The following is a 17,281-nucleotide window of genomic DNA, read 5'->3' as shown; positions in this document are numbered from 1 at the left end:
TTTTCCTACTCGGTTTCCCACAAGCCTTTTTCTAGGTCAGAGGGAGAGCTGAGAAACACAGCTGGAGGTGCCATCCCCTCACTGCTGACTCTTGGGTTTTGCCTTATCTGTGCATTCTTATCTTTTGGAAATGATGTTTTCTGAAGCTCTTTCCAAGTGAATTTTAAACTGCAAAGGGGATGAAAAGAAGTCCAATCTTATTTTTTCACCCTATCCTCTGACTTCTTACCAAGTTCAGGACTACAAGGTTAAAAAAAAGCTTAGAAGTTTAAGGAGGATTCACTGACAGTCTCTCGCACCTAAGTTTTATTTTGGTGGTATGTTTTCCAAGGTAGGGGGTTTTTCCAAGAAGAAAATGGATTCCTCATCATAGCAGACAGCATTGAGAAGCCTGTGAGTCACAGTCTTTGGGGTATTATGACACCCTCTGCCCACATCCCCCCTCCCAAACCATTCAACAGATACATTAAGTACCAGGCATTCTTACTCTTCCTTCTAACCTTTTTTTGGGGGAGGATAATGAAATAGAATATGCAAAAGAGTTCATGAAACAGATTTACAATTTAACAAAATATTATAAAATAAACACCTGTGTAACCATGACCTCCAAAGTTGCAAATACAATACCTTCTAGAAGCTTTATTGTTTTGCTTTTAATGTTTAGATTGACAATCCACCGGAAGTTTATTTTGGGGTACAAGGGGTGAGATAAGATCAAGGTTAATTTTTTTCCATAAGAAGATGCAGTTATCTCTGCACCACTTATTGAAAAGCCTGTCCCTTCATCCACTGCTCTATTCACTATTATAAATTCTATGTAAACATTAATCTAGAAATGTTTGAATACAAAAATGAAAGTCCTACATCCCCACCCTACTCCCAGCCCTATTTCCTAGAGGTGATAACTCTTTCGGATAACTCAACAATTTGGGATGAAGCCACTGGTAACTTACTCCCTATGCAAACAAATCTGTGTAAATATACATAAAATTTGTTTTTATAAAAATTATATCAAACTCTTCCTACTGTCAATGGCTCCTTTTATTACACATAACATATTTGGCCTTTGTGTCATATTGATCTCCTTTATCCCTTTCAAGAGTGGCCAAGTAGGGACTTCCCTGGCAGTCCAGCAGTTAAGACTCTGAGCTCCCGCTCCAGGGGTCACAGGTTCCATCCCTGGTTGGGGAACTAAGATCCTACATGCCATGCAGTAAATGTGGAGAGAGAAGGGAGGAAGGAAAGAATCCATTTCTGACACCCAATTCTTCCCAGGTGTCCAGGCCTTGGCAGCCTTGCCCTCCTCTTGCTGGTCAGTCCCTCCCAGCCGAGCTGGGCCTGCAGCCCTCTCAACAGTCCTGTGCAGACTTCACTTTCATCTGCGGCCACCAGTCAAGAGTGAACAAAGAGCTCTTCAAGCACAAAGTGAAGAAACAACCAGGGGCCTAGGCCTCCGGGATAAGCCCTTTCTGTCTGCACCATGAGATGAACGTAGGATATTGCACGCACCTCAGATTCCTTTCAAATATAAAATGTTCCATATGCCCCCAAGAGAACTGGTTGATGAAACAGCTAGAAGCACTCTTCTCTGGAAGCAACTTTTATTTATTTTTCTAAAAGCAAAAAGCGAATTCTGTTGGCTCGGGTGGAGTGGGAGTGACCCAGCAGAGCTTTTGACGGAGACTTCTATGGGCACACATCACCGTTAACAACCTGTACACCTGATGGTCCTTTAATGGGGATGAGATTTATGAGCCCACAGATAAGACAAATTGAGACTCCACGCACAATTCTCTGAAGCCACTTAGAGCTGATTTCATGAGAGTGCTATTTGTACATCCTCAAGCTTGCTATTTAAAGAGAATTGTTTGGTTTTGAAAAAATTGCTCTGAACATGAACAATTTCCTTTTATAATGGAGTGTCTCATTTTCAGCCACTCTATTGCATTTCTACTTATGCATTCTCTCTTCTCTTGCTTTTTCTCTCTCTATCCCTCTGAAGGTCAGAGACAGGGAAGGCTATACAGAAGATGGGGTGGGAGCTGGTAAATGCACTAAAAGATGATCTAAACTAGACTCTAGACCCAACCCAGGAGAGCTCACCTCAGCTCAGGCTGCCCCAGTGCCAGGCTGGCTGTCCTTACCCAGCTCCTGCTTGACCTAGAGGCACAAACTGGAATAACTGAACAGAAGGATCGTGAGACCGCTTGTTTTGCTTCTTTTTATTTTTTTGGCTGGGCCTGACCAGAGATTGATCCCAGGCCACAACACAGTGAAAGTGCTGACTCATAACCACTGGCATGCATGCTAAGTCATGGGTTGTCAACCTCCAAGCGATCTTCCCTACACAGAGGTCAAACCCGTGTCTCTTGCATCTCCTACATGAGCAGGTGGGTTCTTTATCACTAGTGCCACCTGGGAAGCCCAAGATGTCACTTTCACTGGTGGCTCAGACGGTAAAGAATCTGCCTATAATGCGGGAGACCCGAGTTTGATCCCTAGGTCAGCAAGATCCCCTGGAGGAGGAAATGGCACCCCACTCCAGTATTCTTGCCTGGAGATTCCCACGGACAGAGGAGCCTGGTGGACTATGGTCCATAGGGTCACAAAGAGTTGGACACTTCTGAGCGACTAACCACTGGACCACTAGGGAATTTCCCAGTGCTTGTTCCTCAACACTGTTTCACCAGTCCCATTTGTTTGCAATATATTTTAATTTATAGTTTTCTGGAGGCAGGGCATAGTTTGGGTAAAGAAATTTCCAGAAATCATTCCCCAAAAGCAGTGTGTTTCTCTTCTAAGGGAAGAGAAACTTATTCCCTTGGCCCCCTGCCATCCTTCATCCTCGAGGCACAGAGAATATGTGAATGGAGCCTCTGGTGAAACTGAGGGATGCTGAGCACACCCCACTCCATCAGTGGTACCCATGAGGCAGGTAGCAATAGCCAAGACTTTAATAGTCTCATTGTATTCAAGCTAGAGAAATTAAAGAGAAAAGAGATGGGCATATTTTTAAGGTAAAAGTAGAAAACAAATCTGTTGTAGTTCCCTGAGTGTGGGAGAACAGAAAATAGGACTGATAAAGCATCAAGAGATATTGAAATCAGGTATCATCATCTCAACAATAATAACCATCATTTAGAAATGCTCACTAGGCACTTCATAGAAGTTATTTAAGCTTCTCTGGTGGCTCAGACGGTAAATAATCTGCCTCCAATGCAGGAGACCCAGGTTTGATCCCTGGGTCTGGAAGATTTCCTGGAGAAGGGAATGGCTACCCATGCCAGTATTCTTACCTGGAAAATTCCACGAACAGAGGAGCCTGGCGGGCTACATACAGTCCATGGGATCACAAAAAGTTGGACATGACTGAGTGACTAACACTTTCGTTTTTTAAGAACCTTAAAAGTTATGGTATACTCATTTTGCAGCTGAGGAAACAGCTCAGATCTTGTGACACAGTAGAAAGAGCACTGGTCTGGAAGTCATTCATTAGCTCTATGACCTTGGGCAAGTACGTGGACCTCTCTGGACCTCAGTTTCCACTTGGGGCTATATTAAAGCCTTTTTTAGTTCTAACATAAGTGGATTGACCTTGAAATGCAGAGAGGCCCAGACAAATAAAAGTCCCCTTAAAAACTCATCATCAACATTATACCATGCAAGGTACCATCTCCCTACGCAACATGTATCCATTAGCACTGTCACACCAGGCTCCGTGCTCAGTCCTGGGATGCAAAGGTGGACAACTGAGGCTCTGTTTTCATGGAGTTGATCTTGTGGTGATCTTGGCTTGCGTTTTTTTTTTTTTTTTCAAATAGACTTTATTTTTTAGAAAAGTTTAAGATCTATAAAAAGAAAAAAAAAAATGGGGCCTCCCTGGGTCCAGCGGCTAAGACTCCATGCTCCCAGTGTAGGAGGCCCAGGTTTGATCCCTGGCCAGGGAACTAGATCCCACATGCCGAAACTAAGACTGGTACACCCAAATAAATAAATAAGTATATTTTTTTTTAAAAAATGAAGAGAAACTTCAATGGCAGTAGTTAAGACTTCTTGCTCCCAGTGGGAGGTGGAAGGAAGGTTCAAGAAGGAGGGTGGGTATATGTATACCTATGGCTGATTTATGTTGATATATGGTAGAAACCAACACAGTATACAACAATTATCCTTCAATTAAAAATAACTAAATTAAAAAGAAAGACAAAAATAATAAATCTTTGTTAGTGAAGCAAAGGAAAAAAAAAAATTCATGCTCCGACTGAAGGGGGCACCAGTCTGATCCTTGGTTGGGCAACTAAGATCTCAAATGCCAGTGTAGCATGGCCTAAAAAAAAAAATTTAAGAGATTGTAGACAGTGCTCATATACTTTTAAAAAACCCAGTTTCCTCTGTTATAACATCTTACATTAGTATGGTACATTTATTATAATCAATGAACCAATATGTGCATGCGTGCTAAGTCACTTCAGTCGTGTCTGACTCTTTGCGACCCTATGGACAGAGCTTGCCAAGCTCCTCTGTGCATGGGATTTTCCAGGCAAGAATACTGGAGTGGATTGCCACACCCTCCTCCAGGGGATCTTCCTGACCCAGGGATTAAACCCACGTCTCTTATGTCTCATGCACTGGCAGGTGGATTCTTTACCAATAGCACCATCTGGAAAGCCCCCAATGAACCAATATTCATATATTATTATTAACTAAAGTCCACAGTTTATTCAGAGCTCTTTAGTTTTTACCTAATGTCTTTTTCTGTTCCAGGATCCCATTTTACATTTACATTCATGTCTCCTTAAGCTCCCCTTGACTGTGACAATTTCTGACTCTCTGTTTTTTTATGATATTAATTTTGTAGGACACCTCACATTTGTCTGATTTTTTTTTTCCATGATTGGACTTCGGTTATGGGTTTGGAGGAAGATTACAAAAGTAAAGTGCCACTGTCGTCGCACCATATCAGGGAGACATGCTATCGCCATGATTTATAACTGTTGATACTGACCTTGACTCAGCTTTGCTAGTGTTTGGCAGGTTTCTCCACTGTGTGGTTCCTCTTTCCTCGCTTTCCCATATTGTGCTCTTTGGAAGGAATCACTCTACACAGCCCACAGTTAAGGAGTGAGGAGTTATATCCCCCTTCTTAGAGAGCAGAGAATCCACATAAATTATTTAGAATTCTTCTGCAAGAGTGAGTTTCCTCTTCTCCCCCATTTATTTATTTATTCAATCATTTATTCACATCCGCATGGGCTCATGAACATTTATTTTCTACTCTGGGTTAAAAATCAACAAAACTTGATTTTTTTGCTCAAAAATTTCCAGACTTATCCAGTGGGAGTTCTTTCAGTTGGTTATCTTGTCTCTTTGACATAGCTTCATCACAGTAGGGTTTTTTGTTTTGGTTTTTAAGCACTTCCTTACTTTCTGGCACAACAACACTCCAGGCTCATCTTGCATATGTCCTTCAGCAGTCCTGGAATCGTCACTTCTCCAAGGAGTCCTGGCTCCTTTCATTGTAGAATGATATTAGAAACCAAGATCTGAGTGTGAGGTGTACACATTTCTAATGGACTTAAATTTTTTTTTCCAGTTATATATACATACTCATTTTAAGAGATAATTAGAAAATGCAGAAATATATAAAGACAAAACTCAGTTTAGATATCCCCACTACCCACAACCACAGGGCCTACCGCTTTTGGAAGGCATAATGTAGAAAGCAGTGAGATCTGAAATCATATTTTAAGCACTTCTCTTTAAGTGCCAATGAGTGAGCAAATTACTTAAAAATCTAAATCTTGTCTATAAATGGAGGAAATCTTACCTCCTTTGCAGGACTTCGTGAGATATATGTACGATAATGTCGATGTGTGAAAGAGCTTCTGCTACAGTTTGTCGCTACAATTTGTAAATCACTGTAAACCTGTCGGAGACGCCTCTCGCCAAACTACCCTGAAGGCACTGGAGCGAGAAAACCTCCAGACCATAGAGTTCAGTTCCTATATGGGCCTCCCATCCACCACTTCCTGTTGTCGGCCTAAAACCGCGCCTGCGCACTTCCCATCTTCCTCTTGGGCTCGGATCTAGGTTGCGTTAACATGGTGAGTGTTGATCAGGATGAGGCCTAAATGTCTATCCGCTTGCATCTGCCCCCTTTTTTTGGTTTTTTTGCCCTAATTTGCCTCTGCTCGCCCGCTCTGTCCCGTGGCCCTGGCCTGCGTACCGTCGCCTGTCCTCTGGGACGCAGATTGGAGCGGTTTGGCGGGGGCTGGCGCGTCCAGTTTGGGTTCACTGGGTGCCCCCGGGCCCACCGTGGGCCCTGGGTTTACGGGGATGGGGTGGGAGGGGGAGAGCTAGGTGGGCAGATGGAAGAATGGCGTGTGGAGGCGCCGGAACTTGATGGAGTGGCGAAGTCCCCGTTCCTGGGTTCTAATATTTCTGTTTTCTGTCTTAACTCGTTCTTAACAGGCGAAACGCACCAAGAAGGTCGGAATCGTGGGCAAATACGGGACCCGTTATGGTGCCTCCCTCAGGAAAATGGTGAAGAAAATTGAAATCAGCCAGCACGCCAAGTATACCTGCTCTTTCTGTGGCAAAGTAAGATGGTCTGAGGACGGGATGGTTTCCTTCCGAAACGGGTCCTCTCCTGAAGGAAGTTTATAAATAGTTTGCTGGTTCTAAGTTGTTGAGCAGTTCGCTGCACACACCGTTGGTGACTCGTTCTGAGATAAGAGTGTTTATATCTTCGGGTTTTGTCAAACACTTTTCCTTTAAAGAAAACCATTTGGGAGCTAAAGGAGGAAAAATTATTTGACAGCCCCAGCCTAAGTCAAACCTTGTGGAACATGGTTTTGTCAACTTTTGTCTGCTGGTGTTGCTAGAGATTTTTGTTCACTGTGTGTAGAAATACTGTTTTTGGAGGTGGGGGGAAGAGGGCGGGTCATTCACGTCCTTGGCTCTGTCACCATGGTGAATGCAAATTTTGCACCAGAGACCCTGAAATTAGAATATATATATATATATATATATATAAATAACCTCACAAAGTACACCAGTTCTGGTTTCCTTGTGTTATTAGACTCCTGGATGTTTGTAATATAAAAGGCTTTTCTTTGGTCATAGGAAAAATCGATTATCTTTTACAGACCAAGATGAAGAGAAGAGCTGTGGGCATTTGGCACTGTGGTTCCTGCATGAAAACAGTAGCTGGTGGTGCCTGGACCTACAAGTGAGTCCATTTCTTTTAGGTGTTTGAAAGTGTGTGGGCCATGTCAAAATTCAGGTCTATCGCTGGATGGGCTAATTTTAACAGATCTGCTAGTTGGGCTGACTAATGAACATCGCTTGTATGGCAGGCTGTTTTTGTAAAAATTAAGAAGTCAGCTTATTGCTGTACATATGAGGCCATCTGGCCAACACACCTTTGCTATTCTAAACAGTATTGGTTGTGCTTCTTCAGCTTTGTGACTCACAATGGCCAAGTGATAATTGCAGACGTACCTACTGTGTTGGTTATTGATTATATTGGACTTTATCCAATTCTGGAAATTCAAGCCATCCTTGAAGGCCTCTAGGAGATTCATTGCTGAACCTGAAGGCTGACATGGTTTCCCTTTAACCAGTTTGTAAACTCATGCTGTCCAGTACATTAGTCACATAGTAAAATGATTTGGCTAGTGTATTGAAATTTTTGGTTTTTGTTAAAGTTGAAACTGTAAAATACTGGAAAATGTTGATAATGTGGACATATATATATATATATAAGCACCTTGTTGGGGTTCTGTGTGGACAAAAGGGAAAATGGAGAGTGCTCTTGTTTGTGATGGATAAATGAATTAGCTTTGATCTACCACATGAGATGGAGTGGTTATGTTTTTCAGGTACAGTGCCTGAGTGTTGTAGTAAAACATTGTTTTGTCACTTCCACAGTGTGCTTTAGTCAGCTTTGCCGCCTTAGACATTGTTTTCTTGCTATCTCTCATTGTACCATCTTGTAATTTTAGTTACTTCTGACATTCTGTCCATTCCTTTTTAATGAGTTTAGTCAGCCTCTCCCAATCTTTCCTTCCTGTTAATTTCATGCTCTACTGTCTGTGAGAAGTCAGATGTATGGGATTGCCAGTAGATGTCATCGTTAGGATTGTAATGTAAAAATGAGGCATATTCTCATTTGCCATTCTGCATGTTAACTAGTTTTGGAACCAAATTTGTTTTTCTTTACAGCACCACTTCTGCTGTCACAGTAAAGTCTGCCATCAGAAGACTGAAGGAATTGAAGGACCAGTAGAAGCACCACCATTTGATAATGTTGCTAGCCTATAATAAATGGGTTAATTTATGTAACAAAATTACTTTGGCTTGTTAATTTTATTGGTTAGACATTCTTATTTGCATTGCATTATTTTTGCTTTCTAAAATAAGGACTTAATTAAAATCCTTTAAATTTTTCTTGGGGAAAGTATGCTGAGGTGGGTTGTAATCCAGTTGCTTTTTTTTTCGGTAGTCAAATGATGCATGACATAAGATTATGAGCCTGGGTCTGTTCTTGATAGACTTCTTTGAGGTAGATTGGTCCCAAAAATGCAACTTTTAAATCACAGTTAATACATATTTTTTAGTATTTTAAAGGTTAAGATGACATATACTGCCTGTTAACTTGTGGTGTTTTGTCTGATCATACCTTGCCCTTGTTTGAAATGTTTGACACGGGCCTTCAGGAATGGGATTTTGGATTAGCATAGGAAGGTGAATAAGGCTTCTTTGGCTGTGGTTAAGAGGCGCCAGTTCCACCAAACTGCCTGGGTAGGTGTATGGTTAACCTGTTCTGCTTCAGTTTGCTGAGCAGTGCGTGATAGTGGAATGGAGTATATGGTGGAAGCTGGGATTTCTAATTTGGAGTCTTATAACTGAAGGCTTTTGTGTTAACTTGGCTTGGAATTTGGGTGTGATTAAGTACGTAGTAGAGAATTAGAATTTTGTAAGTGGTGAGGTAACATTTTACGTCGTGTCTGGGTATTCTAAGCAAGGAGTATCATTTAATATGACAAATTAATGAAGTGTAGATAATAACTTCATTTACACATGACAAAGTTATATGACTTGTGAATCATGAAGCTGGTATTTCAACAGTCATGCATTCTTGACTCCAGAGCTGATAATCCTGGATACATTTGTGGGTTTCTTTTTTTTTTTTTTTTTTGATGATAGTTGGAGATAGAGACCAACTAGAAGGCTGTTGAAATAGTAAATATTTTTGTAGCTTAAAAGTGACTTTTCCAAGACTATAGGAGGCAGCTGGTGGGGGTAGGGCTGGAATTTAGGCTTTTGACTCCTGATGCTTGCTTTATCACTATACTCTGCCTTGTGTTTTATGAGCTCAGGAGTGTGTCCCTTAATCTGCTTCCTCACCCTCTAGCTTGTTTCTATAGCAGTTTTCTGAGCCTTTTAAGTTGTTTAATTGACTTTGCATCAGGATATAAAGACTAATGCTTGTGTTCCTCACTAGATTCTACGTTTACAGGCCATCTGATTGTACCCTAAATATTGTTCATGTATACAGGTTGCCAGAAACATGAACACAGCTAAGTGCATGTTTTGTTTTGAGTGTGGAGGTGAGAGCTGGGGATACTTGAGCTTTGTTTTAAAGGATTATCAGTAAGAGATGAGTACTAGAGATAATTTTGGAACCCAAAACTGGGCTGAGAACGAATTTTGGGAGGAAAGCTGTGATTCATGTTAACTATCTTCCTCTGAAAAACTAAAAGCCATTTTGTTGATAGTACTATGGGCCAAAATTCAACAACAGGGAAGGGAAACATTGATCATATGTTTTGGGATACAGGAGTCAAAATGAGTCAGGGGTCAAGTGAATGTCACGCTACAGTCAGCTCTGGTTTGGAAAACTATGTGGTAAAAGTGTTCCAAGGTAATTCTCTATATAAGGCAATTTCAGTCTTAATCTAATTTTTCTTTACCTGAACTCGAGCACATTCCCAAAATTTATTTGGAAACAACAAAATCAGAAAAGACAAAAACAAGAAAGTGTATCATAGTGGTTAAAAAGATGGGTTCTAGAGTCAATAGTAGGGATTTAAGTTTCTAGCTAGTGACCTTTGGACATGTTTAGTCTTTCTTCAGTTTTCTCACCTGTGGAAGGATATAGTGGTTATCCCCTCAACAAGTTAGGTCAGTTTGGCCTCACAACACTCAATAATGGTGTGGATATTGGAGAGAGAGTGTCAAGTTTGGAGGTAGTGGTGCTGTATCTCCAGCATATCTCCCTTCGGGTGGAATCGAGGGAAACTGCTTGTGACAGAAGAGTGAGTTATGGTGTGGGGAACCAGGAAGAGTGTTACAAGGTACATTTGATGCAAGGGGGGGGATAGAGGGGCTAAAGCAAGATTTTTTGATACAGGAAGCTAACATGCTCGGTTTGTGGGTGTGGGGGTGTGTCTGCCTGCATACAACCATATGGCCTGCCCATAATCTGGAGCACACTACAGTTAAAATTCTTGGGGCTTTTTGTGTGTTTCCTGTAAGGAGAAGATGTGTTTTACTCTACTGCATTGTGTCTACCTGTGGTTGTGTTAACCTGTATGAAGTCATGTCAATCTGTCAAGGGTTAAGTTCTAGGACGTGTATTAGGATCAAGTAATAATAACTTTCAGGAGCTTCGCTTAGTATTTTCTAATTGTACATTAGTCACTTTAGCTTACTCCAATCTGGAGAAAACAAGTTACAGTTTGGCTGCTTTTGCACATGAGTCATGAAAGAATTTCCCTAAGCACTATTGAAAAGGGCTGGACACATAATAGGCTAAGTGGAGCCATCATTGCTTTTTAGAGAATCTGAATAAAATGATAACCGAGATAATGCTAAGCTTTGGAAAAAGTTCATGGACTCCTGCCAAGGTTACAGAGCTGCCCCAATTCCTACCTGTTTAAGTTTTGAATTTTTTGATTGTAAGAGACTGACTTGAACTAACTAAAGCAAAGGGGATATTTATTGGAGGATAATTGAGTGCTTCACAGGCAGAAAGAAAAGGACTAGGATTGTAAGATGAAGAAACCAAGGCAGTTTTCACAGCAGTGGAGGAACTGAGGCAAAATATTAATGTCTTTTGAGCATTATCCCAAGTGGCTTAACTGGGGTTGCATTTCTGACCCTTGGCATCTTAGTAGACAGTCTCATCAGAACTATACATGACTGGAAAAATTCTCAGAGGAATCAGATTGGCTATAATTAAGGTCAAGTATCTGTAACATCAAACTTAATTTATTAACTTACCTAATTTAACATTTGTCCCTAATTTAAATCTGTCCCTCAAACCACCTTGTAAATTGCAACTCACTGTAGACCATTACAACTAGGCTACAAGTACCGGCTGTAAATTGTGGAAATCTGAAAGCCGTTGACCATGGTCAGAATATGAGCTTATGGAAGTCAGATGGTATATTGGGTCAAATCATCATTGGGTATGTGGAATGCTGCCTCCCACCTTAAGGTTTTTATCTCGTTCCCAGAATGTAGGATGGGACTAAGTATACTTAGTAACTGGTGAAGTCCTTTCTTTCATTCCTTGGCCAATGGAGGGATGGCTGTTAGGTTTTGGAAAGGTCAAGCACAAACCTAGAATTGTACTCCTCTGCTCCTCCACTCCCCATGCACCTCAAACACACCCCAAGATAGTAAAAGGAATACATGAGGAATCTGATGAATGATAATCACCAAACAACTGAAATTGTCATGAGCAGTGTTCTTGGTCATAATCAATCTCTGCTCTGATAACAAATGTAGTACTATATTGGAGGAAAGCAACACCTCTGACCCTGGTGTGGTATTAACCTGACAAATGTTTCCCCTCATCCCTATATGCAAAGTAATCAGAATTTGCCTTCACATTACTGGGATAGCAGTATACATTCTTTACTTCAAGGCTATCAGTTCACATTCTGTCATAATTCTGATGGGTCTTGATCATGTTGGTGTCTCAAACAGGTCGTAATCCATTACACTGATGAAATAACTGGACCAAAGTGTAATCAGAAAGTATTGTGAACCTTACATGCCTTTGACATGTAATTGAGATAACACTGCCTGTCTTAAGTGATGAGCAAGTTTCTTCACTTTAGGCCACCCCTAATTAAGAAAGCATAATATTTATTGGACTTGTTTGGATTTGGAGGGCAAAACAAGTCACATTTGAGTGCTTACCTGTCCCATTTACTGAGAAACCTGTAAGGCAATCCGTTTTGAGTGGAGACTGGAGAAAGGACTTTGGAACAGGTCCAAGTCATTGTCCAGGTTACTCTGCCATTTCATCTGTGACCTTGCACGTGCCAGGGGTAGAGCTGCTCAGTGATGCGCCAAAGAAGAATCACAGGCAATAGGGTTGGAGCTAGACATTCCTACCATCTATTATTCACTGGAAAAGTAGCTCTTGTTTGCTACTGGTAGAATGCCTGAACATAAAGTTTCTATGCATCTGAAACTGCCCATCTGTTACGTGTTCTGTAAAATTATAAAATCAGATGTGTGCAGCAGACTTCTAGAATGGAATGTTCACTTTGCTAGGTTGTAGAAACTTAAATGTCAAGAGTGATTTGGACCACAACTTAAACCTGCTCCAATGTCTTAGACTTAACCAGCTCGGTTAGCAGCTGGTCCAGGAGTTAAATAAGAAAGACTGGTGGGACTTCCCTGCTCTGAGCTCCCAATGCAGGGGGCCCAGGTTCGATCCCCGGTCAGGGAACTAGATCCCACATGCTGCAACTAAGACCTGGTGCAGCCAAATGAATAAATACTTAAAAAAAAAAAAAAAAAAGACTGGTGACAAGGATGTTGCAGGGATAAGTTTGTAGATATATCTTTATATTTAGATCCTATGTGAATGCCTACAAAAAGCATTCACTGTGGATATTGTTTTCACTAAGCAGATAAATAAGATAGCCCATTCTGTGGATGTCAGCAGTTTTCACCAGCTACTACCTTGGGGCTTGTTCAGTAGTCTATGAACAAAACAATCACGATAGTGGGGATTGAGCCTGTGTGTCAGCTCAAAAAGATGGACCTCTCCTTATCAAGGATGACCTGGCTGTTGGCTCTGCTCAGTGGCATATTGCAACAAGAGGCCAATGCTGAGCTACAATGACACTCACCATTCCCTAGGGGGTGCCGCTTGGCCAAGTGATTATACCTGATGACTTCCGTCGTGCAAAGGACCGCAGTTTGTCTTAGAGATAGACAGGTATTATGGGTATGGATTTGTCTTTGTTGCCTACAACATGTCTGCCCAGCATCAGTGTAGATAGGCTTTGAGAACACCTAATTCATCACTGTGATACCTATACGGTGTCTCTGACAAGAAAGTGAAGGAATTGCTGCAATTGACTCGCACGCATGGAGGTCATGTGTTTTACCATGTGTCCCATTACCTAGAGATAGTTTGCTTAATAGACTTTTGATAGCTTGCCAAAGGCTCAGTTATAGGACCAGCTGGGAGTTAACTTTCTGTGAGGCTAGGCACTGTTGTACAAGATACAGTATATGCCTTAAATCTAACAGTATACGGTGCTTTCTCCCTTATAGGATGCATGGGTCAGTCAGTGGATTGAAGTGGAACTCACACCACTGAGGATTACACCAGTTGACCCGCTGAAGGCATTTTTTGTTTCTCTTGCTTTGTGACCTTGAATTTTATGGGTTTCAAGGTCTTAATGCCCCTGAGGAAGAAATATTCTTCCAGGGAACACAGTCTTAGTTCTATTTAAATTGAAGTCTTGAGGCAGTTCTTTGATCATTTTGAGTTCTTTGTGCCACTGAAGCAACAAGCAGAAAAGGGAATCTCTCCAGATACATCATCTCTACCACCCAGTTCTGCTCCAGGAGATTCTCTTCCTCACAGGCTGTAGCAGTGTGTTGACTTGTTCTCTGCCTTCTGGTTAGGCTCAGTAAATAGGAGGCAACAGGAGAAGACTTGGCGGACGAGAAGAAAGGGGAGTCATGATGTTTATCTCCCCTGTTCCTCCTTGCAGAGTTGCTTCACAGTGGACCATCCTGCTGAAGGCTTCAGCTCTCTTCAGTGGCTCTTCCCTGTATTTACAGCTGCTCTGAGATTTAGTACCCACTCTCTCCCCTTTATTGCTGGAGGCCTAGTGTAGTAATGACTCCTCCCCTTGTTAACTACTCCTGGGAGGCTTCATCCGTTGTTGCTTTCCCTTAACCCCACCCAAGTTGTTGACCTCAGTTGTTTTGTTCAGCTCTCCTCAGTTACCCCATTATAGAGTCCCATCTGCTTCCTGCTGCGGCCCTGATCAAATCAGATGTTTCACAGTAATCTGTTTTGACGTATCTAGAGCAGAAATCATATTTTCCTCCAAAATTGTTCCCTGTCTTTTGCCATCTCTCTGTGATTCCCTCTTCCTAATGTTCTGTAATAAAACATTTTTGTCTTCCCAAATCTTTTCCTTTGAGCAACTTACCTTCTTTCCATTTGTTTATGGTGGGGTTACTAATAGCAGGATCCTCTCCCTTGGTCACATGATACAAACTGATAGAACTGATCAAACCTGATTTCTTCTGGGAATTTGTAAATTGGGCAGTCAGACACAGGTTTATTTGGAACTGAGTCTCTTGGTGGAAGTAAAGGCAGATCATGAATTTCTGCCTCTAAGATTTCCTGAAGTTGCCCAGGTTCTTCCTTTGATTGGATGAGATCCCAGTATGGAGTAAAACTCCAGCAGGCTACACACTGGGAGTAGAAGACAGCAAGAAATAAACTAGCCAGATGAGCTCTGAATCATCTTAATCCATGATTGGATTAGTTAGTTTAGAATTGCCTTAGCTGCCTATGGGAAGCAAATGTAAATATTCTCTGAAAAAAGAAAAGATATTCTGAACTTCAAATTATCTCTATGCTTTTTAATATATGATACCTGGAATGCAAGTAAAAACAACCAAGTGTACAAGGAAATGAGAATTTGATTAAAAAAACCAAGACAAACAATAGACAATGGGAACAGATCCAGAGGGTATCCAAACAGTAGAGTTGCAGATACTAACTTAAAAGTAACTACTTAATGTGAACAAGGTAATAAAAGGCAAGACTAAGAATATTATAACCGAAAATAAGACAATTCTTGTACTGAAAATTTTACTAGCTAAAATTAGAACTCCATAGATGAATTTACCAACAAATTATATACAGGTTGGGACAGAATCAGTGGCTAGAAAAATAAAAAACATATCCAGGAGCACCAAAAACAAGGGAAAGGAAACAAAAAAGTATAAGAGACAGGAGCTAAAATGAAGAGTTCTAATACGTGTGTAACAAGTTCCAAAAGGAGAAAGAGGAGGGATGATAATGGGTAAAAATTGTCCCAAATCAATAAAAATATATCAAGCCACAGATTCAAGAATCTCCCTGTAAGCCTTAGGCAAAATAAACACAAAGACAGTCACACCTAAGAATCTCATAGTATTATGAATACCAAAGACAAAAGGAATATCTTAAAAGCGCTAGTAGCAAAAATGGCAGAGAAGGCAATGGCAACCCACTCCAGTGTTCTTGCCTGGAGAATCCCAGGGATGGGGGAGTCTGGTGGCTGCCGTCCAGGGGTCTCACAGAGTCGGACATGACTGAAGTGACTTAGCAGCAGCAGAAACAGAGCAGCACTAAGGCAGCTGGCTTCTCAACAACAGACTCTGCAAGATGATAGATTTGTATCTTCAAATTTCTTCAAATTCTATACTCAGTGGCTGTATTCTTAAAATACGAAAGTGAAAGAAAGACAACTTCAAACAAGACAGAGTTTATGATTGCAGATCCACCTATTGGACAGAAAGTGAGAAGACTTGAAGATGCAGGAAATAACGAGAGTCAGCAAAAAAGGGGAAATAGGTAAGCAAATACAAGTGAATATAGACTGTATAAGTAAATATAGACTGCACTAATAAATTTGGGGTAATACTAAAATATAGCAACAGCATATAGGTTGAGAAAGGATAAACAGTAATAAAATGTTCCAAGGTTCTTGGATCGTTTGGCAAGAGGTCAAACTACAAATCAAGTATATGTTGTAATCTCTGGAATCATTTAATGGATCGAAAATAATGTATAACTAACAAATTAACACAGTGGAAATAGAATTAAAAAGCAATTAAAAGGAATAGGAAAAGATTAAAGAAAGACCTAAAGAATCAGATATAAATTATAAAATTTAAGGATACAGACACATTAAAAACATGAAGATACAGAGAGGTTTAAAGTAAAAGGATAAAGTTATAACCTGAAAACACTAATCCATGAAGTGAAAGCAGTATTATTATTTAACAAGGTGGACTTTGAGGCAGGAAAGCATTGCTAGAAGCAAAGAGGGACATTTACATCATTAAACAAAAAGAAATGTGTGCATAATTTTTTAGCATTTCTGGGCCACTGATGAAGATACGAAATACTAGATAAGTAGGCTCTGAAGATGTTCCTGAGGAGCATACTGAACAATTAACTGAAGAACCAGGAGGAAATAGGGGGAACTGATAAGTTCTACAAAGTCAATGCCAAGGAGCAAGAAGACCCAGCAAGTTGGAGTCGTCATAAGCTAGAAAAGATGTTAATTAGTTTCTAAATAATAATTCTATGAAGCAAAAACTAAAAAAATACCAAGAAATATTTCAGCAGCTCAAGATGTAATAGATGCTAATCATTTTCTAGAAAGTTAACTTTTTAAGAGACTAGAGCCATTGCTCTGTCTATGGTTTTGTTCTCTGTTACTGAAGCCTGCTGCTCCATTTTCCTGGACTGGCATTAAACACTGATATATCTCTAGAAATGTCAGCAGGGGAAAACAGGAGTAATCATTGTTGAGTGTATATCACTATATTCACCATTTGTTTTGTGACTTTGGGAACAGATTTCATAAGGTGGCATGGTATGGTCACTAGTTCTCTAGATGTTTTTGAAGGTTTAGCTTCCCTGGTAGCTCAACTGGTAAAGAATCCGCTTGCAATGTTGGAGACCTGGGGTTTGATCCCTGAGTTGGGAAGATGCCCTGGAGGAGGGCATGGCAACCCACTCCAGTATTCTTGCCTGGAGAATCCCATGGACAGAGGAGCCTGGTGGGGCACAGTCCATGGGGTCACAAAGAGTCGGACACGACTGAATGACTAAGCACAGCACGCAAGTATATAGTGACTTTGGCCTTGGAACCTGATGGGTTTATATATATTCTTTGGGAACCTAATCTGTAAATCAAGAAAGTAGTTATTTACAGATACTCATTCC

General features: G+C 40.9%; 1 protein-coding gene across 1 annotated transcript; it reads left to right on the top strand.

Annotated features, from left to right (window-relative positions):
* Positions 1 to 6,026: 6,026 nt before the first annotated feature.
* Positions 6,027 to 8,348, top strand: RPL37A (ribosomal protein L37a). The gene is made up of 4 exons (XM_043910107.1): positions 6,027 to 6,101; positions 6,469 to 6,597; positions 7,146 to 7,228; positions 8,224 to 8,348. Exons 1-4 carry the CDS (start codon positions 6,099 to 6,101, stop codon positions 8,285 to 8,287), a joined length of 279 nt encoding a protein of 92 aa, XP_043766042.1. The 5' UTR covers positions 6,027 to 6,098; the 3' UTR covers positions 8,288 to 8,348.
* Positions 8,349 to 17,281: the final 8,933 nt, after the last annotated feature.

The sequence above is a fragment of the Cervus elaphus genome, chromosome 8, assembly GCF_910594005.1.
Source record: "Cervus elaphus chromosome 8, mCerEla1.1, whole genome shotgun sequence".
Taxonomy (NCBI): Eukaryota; Metazoa; Chordata; class Mammalia; order Artiodactyla; family Cervidae; genus Cervus; species Cervus elaphus.
The sequence above is the reverse complement of the archived record's forward strand: the minus strand, read 5'-3'. Positions and strand labels throughout refer to the sequence as shown.